This window comes from Haliotis cracherodii, unplaced genomic scaffold (assembly GCF_022045235.1).
Source record: "Haliotis cracherodii isolate W230 unplaced genomic scaffold, xgHalCrac1.p SCAF_32, whole genome shotgun sequence".
NCBI classification, from domain to species: domain Eukaryota; kingdom Metazoa; phylum Mollusca; class Gastropoda; order Lepetellida; family Haliotidae; genus Haliotis; species Haliotis cracherodii.
In genome coordinates this window covers 1,945,043-1,959,966 of record NW_027266289.1, presented here as the reverse complement: position 1 = coordinate 1,959,966, position 14,924 = coordinate 1,945,043, and the positions used below count along the sequence as shown (strand labels likewise).

At 38.5% G+C, this 14,924-nt stretch overlaps 1 protein-coding gene across 1 annotated transcript; it reads right to left on the bottom strand.

Annotated features, from left to right (window-relative positions):
• Window positions 1-8,200: 8,200 nt before the first annotated feature.
• LOC139477251 (scavenger receptor class F member 2-like) lies at window positions 8,201-14,044 on the bottom strand. Its single transcript, XM_071259802.1, has 4 exons — window positions 13,993-14,044; window positions 11,724-12,626; window positions 11,489-11,612; window positions 8,201-8,534 (listed from the first exon to the last, which is right to left on the bottom strand). Exons 1-4 carry the CDS (start codon window positions 14,042-14,044, stop codon window positions 8,201-8,203), a joined length of 1,413 nt encoding a protein of 470 aa, XP_071115903.1.
• Window positions 14,045-14,924: the final 880 nt, after the last annotated feature.

The window sequence follows — 14,924 nt, the reverse complement described above, 5'->3', positions numbered from 1 at the left end:
ATATCAGGATTTCAGAGTCATGGCAGTTTTGATTCCAATAATACTAGGCTAGACATTGTTTGATCAGATGCGTCACCTGACTGGCATGGTACACTATGTTCAGCAGAAGGTGCAGCGGGTAGACAACATTGATGAAAAACTCACAGTGATTGATGGTAAACTGACCTCGCTTGAAAATACCCTGAAGCAGACTTTCACAAGGGTAGGTAAACTTGAGTCTTGTGTCCAGAATTGTGACTCAGCATGCCTAGAACTTAAATCTGAAAGCACTAAAGAACGAAAGCGGCTGACAGCATACAGACTTCACTTCGTCAGAAGTGCTAGAATCAGTAGGGATGTGGATGATATATATTACGATGTAGACTTCCTGTACCAACAACAGAGGGATATGAAAGAGGTTGTAGTGGATTTCAAAGTGAGATCAATGAGAGACAATCTCCTGTTTCATGGCTCACCGTAGATGATTGGTGAAGAGCCGAAAGGACTTCGTTAAGCGGGAGATGAAGTCTAACACAGAGATTAACCTTGTGACAGTTCATAGAAGAGGCCACGAAATGAAAACCACCCCGTACGATAGTGGCTAAGTTCTCTACGTCTGATCAGAGATGGAACGTTTTAACCAGTGTGAAAAACCTCAAGGACACTAAGTTTGTTGTTAGTGAACAGTTCCCACGTGAAATTGTTGAACGGCGACGAGAGTTTCTCCCTATGCTGAAAGAGGCTAAACGCAGAGGACTTAAGGCAAGTCTAACTGTTGACAGACTGAATATTAACTATAGACGGTGTAACCCTGGTGATAATCCGTTTAAAGATTCGAGACAGTCGATGTGGTCACTCAGACCTTCGTATGCCAATGTTCTTGAACATTTCCTAAATAGACAACAACAAAAAACGCTACGAATCGAAGAGGATCATGACATTACACATCTCCAGGCATACAACGAACATAGGCCTAATACTGTCAATGCAAATGAAACTATAAATTTCTCGATAAATGTGCGTAGATAACACTGAGATGTGTATGTTCCACATAACAATAATGTGTCATCCAACAACAAAAAAGCAAACGAATCTAACTGTGACCATATTCGTGTACATGCAGATAATGATATACCAACAGAGCAACCTGCGTGTGAGCCCTCGCCAACAGACGCTTTCATATCACGTAACAGTGATGGTTCTCATTTTAAACTGTGTGGTTGGAAATCTAGATTACTTTTATTCCTGAATTTACGAATTTTATTACAAAGTATGAAATGTTTTGTTTTGTTGAAACAAAACTAGATAAATGTGATTGTATTGACATTCCTGGATATGCAATGTTTTATAAAACCCAGAATTACAAGGACTGGAAGAAAATCAGGCGGTATAGCTGGCCATAAAGCATGAATACATACAGCATTTCCATAGAATAGCCAAATCCTCGGAACGTGCTGTATGGTTTCTCGGTTCCCATGAAATGTTGAATGTATCTGGTAATGGAGATGTTTATATTGGAATCTCATATATCGCCCCAGAGGGGTTGCCATATTACTCTGGCGAAAAATTTCCAAAAATACACAATGAAATCGTGTGTAAGTTATCAGTAGATTGCTAAAATAGTATTTTTATCATTGGGAATTTCAATGCAAGCGTATGCGGGTGGTGGTGCTAACTCTGAATGAGTTAGCCACATAAGTACCATCCACTTATAACCCCCTGGTATTCATTATATACATATATACATGTTCATCTATTATCACCATCACTTCATTGTGTGTTCATTATATGTTGTCCTTGTCTGCAGTTGAATGTCAGCCAACTAACATCAACCTTGATACCCTTTTGCAGCCTCTGTGATTTCTCCAGCTTAACCTGGACTTCCTTCTATCTATTTTTAGATATGTCCACCACTTCATGTCACTGTGAAGCATCTTGACTGCCTTTAATACCTGTCAGATGCTACCTTTCTTCTGATTGGCCCTTTGGTCCACTTCTTTAAACTTCCCTTCTCACCTGCCCTCCTCCTGCATTCTGCATGAACTCTTTATGGAGGGAGGACTCTTCAGGTGAGAAACTTTTCAATACTCTTATCTCTTTCCATCCTGCTTTGGAAACAAATATATTCATAGAAAGGGTATCACAGCTTTTCATTAAAGTAAAATATAATTAATTGCACTACTATTTAATTTATAATTATATCTGAATATTTGCCAGTTCACACATTTTGTGTTACATTAATTGAGCACATGGTCTTCAACCATGTGCTTTAACCTTGTGCTTCCCCACTTATCCATATTAATTAATCTTTTTCCTTTTTGGCTTAAATTAAATTATAATATTCTTCATGAACTCTTTATGGAGGAAGGACTCTTCATTCCAGCTTCCCTCCCACCATCTGCTACACAGTAATAAACATCATCATCATCCAAGAACTGCCTCATACCAACATACCATGCCCGGCTACACAAGGACACGCACTTCATCAGATTTCATTACAACAAACTCATTCTCTGTCAACGAAAATATATTCCCTAACGATTTTGTTGATTATGTGAATGATGTTGAAAGACTATCCAACCTCACATGGTTATAAGCTAGTTGATTTATGTAAAAACGATAATATATACATTGTCAGTGGCCGAGTTGGACATGGCAAAGGAGTTGGCAAAGTTACATGTGAAGGAGTAAGGTTGGTTGACTATATTGAAGCGAGCGCTTATATTTAATTCGAAGTCCTTGATTTTGAGCCATTGTTCTCAGACATCCACTCACCTATCACTGTAACGCTAGCAAAAACATTGGTAAGCCTGTTTCACCCCAAGCGTTAAATCCAGAGAACGACACAAGCCACCGCCTTAGACTATGGAATGGGACGCTTGCTGCTGAATATGTCGATTCCATTGACGAAGAGGTTATACAATCCATTGAATCTGGGCTACTTTGTGCTGATTATTGTAATCAAATCGATGTTATAACAAACGTAAATGACAAAATAAGTGATGTGCTTCTTCTTGCTGCTGGCAAAGTGTTCGGATTTGTTAAAAAGAGTAAGAGAAAATCAACATCCAACAAGCGCTCTAAAATTTGGTTTGGTAAACACTGTAAAATCGCCCTTGGAAAAATACTTTGAGGCCAAGAGATATTTCAAAATTACTCAAACATTCATAAAAAAAACCCGACTAGTTAATCAAGGTAAAAATTATAAAAACTGCATTCATAAATTTTCAAATATGCATTTAAAAAGACTTCATGACAAATTTTGTAATGTTGAAAGAAATGATCACACACGTTCATTTTGGAAATTTCGTCAGCAAAGGCAGTCTGGCGATGAACACCTACCAGATAGTGAATCATTATTCAGCTTTTTTAAAACTTTAGATGAAGTTTCGGCAGATGACGACTTTGATATTGATTAACTACGTAAAGTAAACATGGAAGAAAGCACAATACTTGATGCAGCAAAAACAAGAGGTGAAATTATAAACTGTGTGCAGAATTTAACCAATAACAAAGCTGCTTGTCTTGATAATATGATTAATGAATATATTTGCTATCAAACCCAGTTTTAAGGGTTAAGTTAACCCACGAAACCCCGAAAATTACAGACCTAGGACCCTGCTGAGCTGTTTTGTTAAACTGTTTACAGTAGTTTTAAATAACTGTTTGCAAACATTCATCGAAACGAACTCCATACTATCGGAAGCTCAGGCAGGTTTCAGAAAGGATTATTCTACCAATGATCACATTTTTGCTCTATATGACCTCAGAGAATTATTAAAAGCTGGGGAAAAGAAAATATTTTGTGCGTTTGTAGATTTCAAAAACAATTTGCTATAGTTTGGCGATCAGGACTTTGGCAAAAACTATTACCAAATAACATATCTGGAAACTGTTTTAACGTTATTTATAATATGTACAAGAGTATCAAATCATGTGTTTCCTGCAATGATAATTCAACACGTTTCTTTTCATGTAAATCTGGAGTAAGACAAGGAGAAAACCTGTCGCCTGTCTTGTTTGCAATATTTTTAAATGACCTCGAAGCGGCACTTGTACAGTATTTATGTAAGGGTGTCAAATTGAAACCAGATGAATTCTATGATGAATCGAACATATTATCACACTATTTGTATTACTGTACGCAGATGATCCAGTGTTATTGTTCACAAATACTTATGATCTGAATCATACACTCTTCAAAAAAAGGAAACGCACAGGTAGATATTTAGTAAACTTATTGTACCTCATAAAGTCAATATATTTAATTCAATATCATAGATCGGATATGCAATTTGGGAGCTCGATAGTCACATGTGGTCGGTGTACAAACGCATTGAAAACTGTTCATTATCATGTCACATAAGGCCACAAGGTTGCAACAAAATCAGTATCTCGTGTGACCGCCAGGGCAGCAATCACGGCTCTGCATGTCTTCGGAACTGACTGGACAAGTATACGAATTCTGCGCCATTCAGCTTTTACTCAACTACTCCAGTGGAGATTTTGTCAGATATTGACTTAAAGCAAAAGTTTTAGTTTCGAATATTGAGGTGTAGAACTTTGGGGTTGGAAAATGTACTGCATTGGGCATGTGTATAACACACCGGAAGGGTTGTCATTAAGCTGGACTGAACGTGACTATGTGGTGATGTTAAATGTGAGGAGGTTGATCAAGAAACATTATATACACACAGAGAGAGAATCAATATGATATCAAACCTGGAAGCTAGTGAAATTCAGATTTGTAAAATGTCCTTCTTTGTATCACACTTCCTGGACGTTTTGCCTGTTGATCATTATGACGTCACAATAGCGGCGGAAATTTTTTACCCACCGACACGAAACCCTGAATTATAGATGATCTAAAGGGCCATTCTTTCACATATTGTTATAAACATATATATATTTCCCCAAAGCTCGCTGGTTATTTTTCTAAATATTGAATACCCTGTATCGTTTGTCCAGTAAAGTTGGCAATCGTGTTTGAAACCTACATATGTTGCTACTTCATTTAACTCGTATTAAGATATTTCATATAAAATGCTGGTGATAGTCTCTATATAATTGCTATCTGTATCTAACAAAGACAATAAATTCGTACTACAGTCAGCTACTGCTCTGTAATAAAAATAATATTTACGTTGCAATTTCCGATGTAATCATTAGCGAGGATCCAGTGTTGTTATGCTGATTGAAATGAAATATTGTCCGCGATTTGCTATAAAGCCATACCATGTAACAAATTAACGTCTTGCTGGTTGTGTTATGGTTTGACAGATTCACATTGCATTGATGGGTATCAAATAGAAATATAACACTCATAGTAAAAGCAATGCTTTATTAGGTAATGATGAAAATAAGCTCATTAAGAGGAACAGTAACATTTCATGGGGTGTAACAATACAACAATACAATTCAATACTCTGCATTAGGATGACATTCACTAGCCTGGAGTATGATGACATTTACTAGCCTGGAGTATGATGACATTCACTATCCTATATTATGATGACATTCACTAGCCTCCATTATCATAACAATCACTAGGCTGCAGTATGATGACATTCACTAGCCTGCATTGTGATGACGTTCACTAGCCTGGATTATGTTGACATTTACCATCCTCCATTATGATGACATTTACTATCCTGGAGTATGATGATATTCACTATCCTGGAGCATGATGACATTCACTAACCTGCATTATGAGGACTTTAGCAATCCTGCATTATGATGACATTCACTACGCTGGAGTATGATGATTTTCACTATCCTGCATTAGGATGACATTCACTAGCCTAGAGTATGATGACATTCATTATCCTGCATTATGATGACATTCACTATCCTGCATTATAATCGCATTCATTTTCCTGCATTATAATTACATTCACTAGCCTGGAGTATGATGACATTCACTATCCTGCATTATGATGACACTCAATAGACTGGATTATGATGACATTCACTATCCTGGAGTCTGATGACATTCATCAAGCTGGAGTATGATGACATTCGCTATCCCGGAGTATGATGACATTAACTAGCCTGGGGTATGGTGGCATTCACTATCTTGCATTATGATGACATTCACCAGGCAGGAGTATCATGACAATCATTATCCTGACTTATGATGACATTCACTAGGCTGGAGTATGATGACATTAACTATCCTGTATTTTGATGACATTCACTAGCCTGCATTATGACGACATTCACTAAGCTGGAGTATGATGACATTCACTATCTTGCATGATAATGGCATTCATTAGGTTGGAGTATGGTGGCATTCACTATCCTGTATTATGATAACATTAACTATCCTGGCGAATGATGACATTCACTAGCCTGGAGTATGATGACATTCAATAGGCTGGTGTATGATGACATTCACTATCCTGGAGTCTGATGACATTCATTTGCTTGAAGTATTTTTGACATTAACTATCCTGGCGAATGATGACATTCGCTATCCCGGAGTATGATGACATTAACTAGCCTGGGGTATGGTGGCATTCACTATCTTGCATTATGATGACATTTACCAGGCAGGAGTATCATTACATTCATTATCCCGACTTATGATGACATTCACTAGGCTGGAGTATGATGACATTAACTATCCTGTGTTTTGATGACATTCACTAGCCTGCATTATGACGACATGCACTAACCTGCATTATGACGACATTCACTAAGCTGGAGTATGATGACATTCACTATCTTGCATGATAATGACATTCATTAGGTTGGAGTATGGTGGCATTCACTATCCTGTATTATGATGACATTAACTATCCTGGCGAATGATGACATTCACTAGCCTGGATTATGATGACATTCATTTGCTTGAAGTATCATGACATTCACTATCCTGGAGTATGATGACATTCACTATCTTGCATTATGATGACATTCACTAGGCTGGCGTATGTTGACATTCACTAGGCTGGAGTATGATGATATTGACTATCCTTCATTATGATTACATTCACTATCCTGCATTATGATGACATACTCTAGGCTGGAGTATTATGGCATTTACTATCCTGCATTAAGATGATATTTACTAGCCTCGATGATGATGATGATATTCTCTAGATTAAATTATGTTGACATTCATTAGCATGTTTTATGATGTTATTCGCTAGCCAACATCATGCTGACATTCACCACTATGGATTATGATGACATTCACCAGACTGCATTATGAATAAACTCACTAGCCATTAGTAGTCCATAGAAAAACAATAGTCACTCTTGATGCTGTCTATAAATCGTCTGTTTAAAATAGAAAATTGTAAATCCTGTACAAGTCAAACGAGAGGTTAACTGTTGAGATGTTGTCATCCCTGGAACTTCAAAAACTAACAAACAAATGTAGCAATTAGAAAAATAAAACACATAAATCCATTCTGTAACGTGTTTGGCACATAGCGACGACAATCAGTGGTGTAAAAATGCAAAGGATAAAACATGTCACATAATTGTCGTGACAAATCATCAGTCCGCACCAGCAGACGAGGTACTCACGTGGTCATATCAATAGCGTTATACAACTACTCATACCCGGAAATATTTATTAATATCAACAGCGAGGCAAAGTATACACAAAAGGAAACTGTTTCGGAAAACGTTCATCCCGAGGTGTGGAGACTGTAGTATATCAAGCAGGTTGCGACTGTAGCTAGCACGTGACCTTTACAGTGTAAAGATCAATAGTCAGAAGCATCTTTGAAGCCACAGGCCGGATTGACTCTTCTTGTCAGTGACAATATGTAATTAGGACTACAGGGGCTTGTATAGGGTACAGGAAGGAGGGGTTTGATGAACAATACCCAAAACGTCTGTCTAATGTCGATATATATGTTGATAATTATTGCATTTTGCTCAAGAAATGAAATGTCAAATGACAGTTTTAACAAAGTAACTGAACCAGCAAAGTAAAATGAAAATCATGACACGTAATATTTCAGATTTTTCAAAAGGATTGACAGTATGATAAAATCAAACATTTCTTACTTGAAACATGGAACGCCCTTCTATATTGAACTGCTTCAAATAATCATGAGGAATAAATTATGATTGAGAGTTGTTTCTATACATGTTTTATTTTTTCTATGTTGGGTTTTGTTCAATTTTGATCAATTACTTCAGTTTTAACTTGATACCAAAATGCAAATCCGTTGTAAACTAAGCATGTAGTGGTTACATTGTATCACTCCTCGATTGGAGGTACAAAGTTCACTACTGTTTCCGGAACATCAACAACAACCGGTCGCACGAGGTGAGTGTACGTGTTCTCGTCAACACCTGACTCCTCGGAAGTAGCAGCATCACTGTCTGCACTATCGCAGTCTGCTACAAAGTTGTCTGCCAGAACAGGTATGGCAGGGGCAGCTCCAGCACCAGTTACCGATTCGTCTCCTCTTATACCTGGCAGCTCACACACGATGTCCACATCTTCGTCTCTGATTTCACAGTAGTCTGGGGGTACCTGGTCCTCATGACTTGGTGCTTCATGTGGAATGATTCCTTGTATTGTGTGCTGTCTGTGAAAAAGAACATATGTATAAGTTTGTTTGTTTGTTTCCTGTTTAACGCCATGGCCTTTCTCTGAAGAAACAACTGATGATTTGAGTTCACTATGCACCTCAGTTATATCTACATTTGTATAAACTGTACAACATGTAAGTGTCCAAGATACGGAAACAGGAAGTATCACAACTATAAGAATTCTGTCTTCCTGGCCGTGGGTGGTGCTTGTTTGCAAGACATCCGGACAGTTAAGGGTATGGTACTGACATATATAGGATCATAAACAGAAACAATCGGGGATTCGAACAAATTAATTCCCGATCCTGACTTATCAACTGTGATAGTCAGACTTATAACAATTTATGCATTGCAATATAGACTATATAATCAAAACGTAAATGCCAGTTTGTAATAGATACAAAGATGATGTTGGTCATTATGGAAACACCCAGATGCTGCTGACAAACTAAGGCCAACCTGGGATTCGAACCCGAGTTGCAGCGCCTCGAACGACTGGCGTACACAATGTCATGCCTAGTGAGATGTTACTAGGAAGTTATAACGCCATGACCATGAGCAGTATCAATATCACTAAGAAATTATAATGTTATGAATATGCACAGTAGCAATAACACTAGAAAGAATTTATCCATCAATATATACAGTTCCTATATCACCAGGAAGCTATAACATCATGAATATATACAGTACCTAAAATACCAGGATGCTTTAACGACGTGACCATATACGGTTCCTATATCACCAGGAAGCTATAACATCATGAATATGTACAGTAGCTATAATACCAGGATGCCATAACGTCGTGACCATATACGGTTCCTATATCACCAGGAAGATATAACATCATGAATATCTACAGTAGCTATAATACCAGGGTGCTATAACGTCGTGACCATATACGGTTCCTATATCACCAGGAAGCTCTAACATCGTGAATATGTACAGTAGCTATAATACCAGGGTGCTATAACATCATGAATATATACAGTAGCTGTATCACCAAGAAGCTATAACATCATGAATATATACAGTAACTGTATCACCAGGAAGCTATAACGTCATGGATATATACAGTAACTGTATCACCAAGAAGCTATAACGTCATGGATATATACAGTAACTGTATCACCAAGAAGCTATAACATCATGAATATATACAGTAACTGTATCAGCAGGAAGCTATAACGTCATGGATATATACAGTAACTGTATCAGCAGGAAGCTATAACATCATGAATATATACAGTAACTGTATCAGCAGGAAGCTATAACGTCATGAATATATACAGTAACTGTATTACCAGGAAGCTATAACATCATGAATATATACTGTAACTGTATCACCAAGAAGCTATAACATCATGAATATATACTGTAACTGTATCACCAGGAAGCTATAACTTCATGAATATATACAGTAACTGTATCACCAAGAAGATATAATATCATGAATATATATAGTAATTGTATAACCAAGAAGCTATAACATCATGAATATATACAGTAACTGTATCACCAGGAAGTTATAACGTCATGAATATATACAGTAACTGTATCACCAGGAAGCTATAACATCATGAATATATATAGTAACTGCATAACCAAGAAGCTATAACATCATGAATATATACAGTAACTGTATCACCAAGAAGCTATAACATCATGAATATATACAGTAACTGTATCACCAGGAAGTTGTAACTTTGTGAATAACAACAGTGACTGCATCACAAGAAAGCTATGACGTCATGAATATTTAACTGTAACTGTATCACAAGAAAGCTGTAACGTCATGAATATATACTGTAGCTATATCACCAGGAAGCTATGACGTCATGAATATATTCAGTAGCTATATCACCAGGAAGCTATGACGTCATGAATATATACAGTAATTGTATCACAATGAAAGCTATGACGTCATGAATATATAGAGCAGCCGTATCACCAGGACGTTGTTACGTCATGAATATATAGAGTAGAAGTATCACCAGGAAACTATAACGTCATGAATATATAGAGTAACTGTATCACCAGGAAGCTATAACTTCATGAATATATACAGTAACTGTATCACCAAGAAGCTATAACATCATGAATATATACAGTAAATGTATCACAAGGAAGCTATGACGTCATGAATATATACTATAGGTGTATCACCAGAAGCTATAACGTCATGAATATATACTGTAGCTATATCACAAGGAAGCTATAACGTCATGAATATATACTGTAGGTGTATCACCAGAAGCTATAACATCATGAATATATACAGTAACTGTATCACCAGGAAGCTATAACTTCATGAATATATACAGTAACTGTATCACCAAGAAGCTATAACATCATGAATATATACAGTAACTGTATCACAAGGAAGCTATGACATCATGAATATATATAATTTATGTATCACTAAGAAGCTATAACGTCATGCATATATACAATAGCTGTATCACCTGGAGGCTATAATGTCACGAATAAATACAGTAACTGTATCAGTAGGAAGCTCTGACGTTATGAATATATACAGAAACTGTATCACAAGGAAGCTATAACGTCATAAATATATGTAGCTGCTGTATCACCACGAAGCTATAACATCATGAATATAATCAGTAGCTTTTTCATCGCGGTGTATAACGTCATGAATATATATAATTTCTGTATCACGAAGACGCTATAACACCATTGTTATACAGTAGCTCTATTACAGGGAAGCTATATCATATTTGCTCATACAAAAGAAAACATCTAAGATAACATTAAATGAAATCATTCTTTTCAAAGGATCCCTTAACATCCAATCCGTTGTGTTTACCGGCAACAATTATATAACTGTAACGCTTACCCCTGTTGACGACCAATACATATATACTAACACCACGTGTTACTGTCCATGTGAGCTAGGATGCAGAAAAGGTATACTGTGAATATCACTCACCCTAGCATCCTAACACGCCTGCGGCAACAGATCGTCACTGACACCACGCTGCCAACCACCAAAAACAACAGCGATGTCAGTAGGGTAGCTAGTTGTATGCCACTGTGTCTTCTACTGGTGTCCTCTGTAAGTTTTAAGGAAATGGTTGTATTGGAGTTTGATATAGCTTAATAACTAAACTGATTACAGATTTAGGCCACGGGTAAATCAGGAAGCATTGTAGTACTATAGTTACCTTGGTTGCAATGTTCCACTCTCAGACATTCCACTATAGAACAGTTGAATGTACAAGTAGAATCACACGTTTTTCCAGTCAGGTGGCAGCCTTTGGTGCAGGTACCAGTCTTCTGATCACAGACACCATCAAGACACACTCCACACGTGTACTGGCAGAGTCCACCATAGAAGCCACGTGTACATCCGTCTGTACACTTCCCACGGTCCGAGTGGCACTTGTGTCCACAGTTAGGACTGCATGGAGAAGAGCACTGTGGACCAAACCATCCCTCCCGACATCGATGAATGCAGTCTCCACTCGTCCTGTCACAGGCACGAAAATCAGCCTTTGATAAAAGGAGAAGGTTGTCAGTTGAACTGGCGGGGTCTGGTCCACACTTTTCACTGCACCTCTGCTCACAGAAAGTGCCATAGAATCCAGGAAGACAGCCCTCTGCGCATCCATGTTCACACGATCCTAGGCAGTGATCACAGGAATGTGCACAGTTGGGACCAAAATATTCAGGGTGACATTCCTTGCATAATCCTTTCATCCTGTTGCAGGATTTACACCTACTTGAACAAGTCTTACAGTCAGTCCCGTAGTAGGAGTCCACACATCCAGACACACATGAGGAGGCCAGCTGACAATATCCTCCATCACACCCACCTGGACATGCTACACAGGTACCCCATGGACTGCCACAGCGTATGCTGCACCCAGGACCTTGATATCCAGGGACACAACCCTCAGTGCAAGCACCTGAGCCAGAGCCTGACAACTGACATAAGCGGTTTTTGCAGTTCTTGCTGCAAACAGAGCTGCAGGTCTCATCAAAATACCCAAGGTCACAATCTGTGAGGCAACGTCCTGTAATTCTGTCACAGCCTGAACAGTGCTGGTTGTCCTTGCACTGGTCACCTAGAATGATCGGAAAATAATATTATTTCAATGTATATGACATGTAGACAAACATACTGTCATGTGACGCTATTCTATATTCTATATAATATATAGAGGGTGTAGCAATACATTTCACTATAGAGGATGTATCATTACCATTCATTGTCGAGGGTGAAGATAAACCGTTCAGTGTCGAGAGTGTAACAATACCAATCACTATAAGGGTGTAGCAATACCATTCTCTGTGCCCATGTGTAACAACACTGCTCGCTGTACACAGGTGTAGCAATACCATTAAGTGTACACAGGTGTGGAAATACCATTCACTGTACAGAGGTGTGGAAATACCATTCACCGTACACAGGTGTAGCAATACCATTCACTGTACACAGGTGTGGAAATACCATTCACTGTACACAGGTGTGGAAATACCATTCACTGTACACAGGTGTAGCAATACCATTCACTGTACACAGGTGTAGCAATACCATTCAATGTACACAGGTGTAGCAATACCATTAAGTGTACACAGGTGTGGAAATACCATTCACTGTACACAGGTGTAGCAATACCATTCACTGTACACAGGTGTAGCAATACCATTCAATGTACGAGGATGTAGTGATACCGTTCACTGTACACAGGTGTAGCAAAACCATTCACTGTACACAGGTGTAGCAATACCATTCACTGTACACAGGTGTAGTAATACCATTCACTGTACACGGATGTAGTGATACCATTCACTGTACACAGGTGTAGTAATACCATTCACTGTACACAGGTGTAGCAATACCATTCACTGTAAACAGGTGTAGCAATACCATTCAGTGTACACAGGTGTAGTAATGCCATTCACTGTACACAGGTGTAGCAGAAACCATTCACTCTACACAGGTGTAGGGATACAATTCACTGTACACAGGTGTAGCAATACCATTCACTGTACACAGGTGTAGTATTACTGTTCACTGTACACAGGTGTAGTAATACCATTCAGTGTACACAGGTGTAGCAATACCACACACTGTACGAGGATGTAGTGATACCGTTCACTGTACACAGGTGTAGCAAAACCATTCACTGTACACAGGTGTAGCAATACCATTCACTTCAGGAGGGTGTAGTGTTTCCGTCCACTGTACACAGGTGTAGCAAAACCTTACACTGTACACAGGTGTAGCAATACCATTCACTGTACACAGGTGTAGCAAAAACCATTCACTATACGCAGGTGTAGTAATACCATTCACTGTAAACAGGTGTAGCAAGAACCATTCACTGTACACAGCTGTAGTAATACCGTTCACTGTATTGCTACACATATGCATATGGCATCGAGTGACAAGTTGAAGGCAGAATACAGAATCTTTTCTTGTCTCACCTTGTGCAGAAAATATCAAAGATGCAAGACACAGAATCAGCCACACTGTCATCGTTATCCTGAAATCAAATAGATAACAGTAGATGAGTGCCTCATAAGTGTTTCACAGTATTTAATGCTCGAACTATCAATAGTGTATTGCAGAACCAGTACACAAGCTGTATGGTCTAAATGCTAACTTCACTTAAGATGCCTAACTTGTAGTCTCTCGACAAGGAAGAAGACATCACGTGGCTGCATGGGCATTGTAAAATAACGAACAGTTATCCTGAAACAAATATAACAAGACCTTACATGTAAAGATTTAAATAGTAGATGACAATCTAATTATCTGGACCGCCTCTGTGGTCTGCTGGTAGAGAGTGGAAAGTCCGGGGTTCGATTCCCGGGTGCGTCATACCAAAAGACATAAAGAGATTGTACTTGTTGTTACCCTGTCTAGCGCACGAGATAATGGGGCTAAAGCAAGAGCCATAGCGGCATAGTGGCATTATGCGTTGTTCAGTTGTTATGGAAATGGCCTAAGAAGTCGTACAGGAGCGGATAATGAGTTTCATTAATTCTGGGGGGTGGTTGGGTAGCCTAGTGGTTAAAGTGTTCGCTCGTCACTTCAAAGACCCGGGTTCGATTCCCGACATGGGTACAATGTGTGAAGCCCATTTCTGGTGTCCCCCGCCGTGATATTGCTGGAATATTGCTAAAAGTGGCGTAAAACCATACTCACTCACTCATTCATTAATTCTGGAAATTCCATTAACAATTCCTGTTGTTATTGAAAATTCATAATGAGAGGTTGGTGCGATGTTTATGCCTCACCAGGAAACAACATAATTGTTTTGTGTTTGCCTGATCTTAAAGTTCAAATCACCTGATGTCGTTATACGTTGTCCGTCGCCATTTCATCCATCAATCGGAAAGTTTCATTTTCATAA

What these genes read in the sequence shown, in the direction of transcription:
- LOC139477251 (XM_071259802.1), bottom strand. Translation starts at nt 14,044, where the DNA reads ATGACAGTGTGGCTGATTCTGTGTCTTGCATCTTTGATATTTTCTGCA. An exon ending in TTTGATATTTTCTGCACAAG is followed by an intron (nt 12,627 to 13,992) that starts GTGAGACAAGAA and finishes CGATCATTCTAG; the next exon opens with GTGACCAGTGCAAGGACAAC. An exon ending in AGTGGAACATTGCAACCAAG is followed by an intron (nt 11,613 to 11,723) that starts GTAACTATAGTA and finishes TAAAACTTACAG; the next exon opens with AGGACACCAGTAGAAGACAC.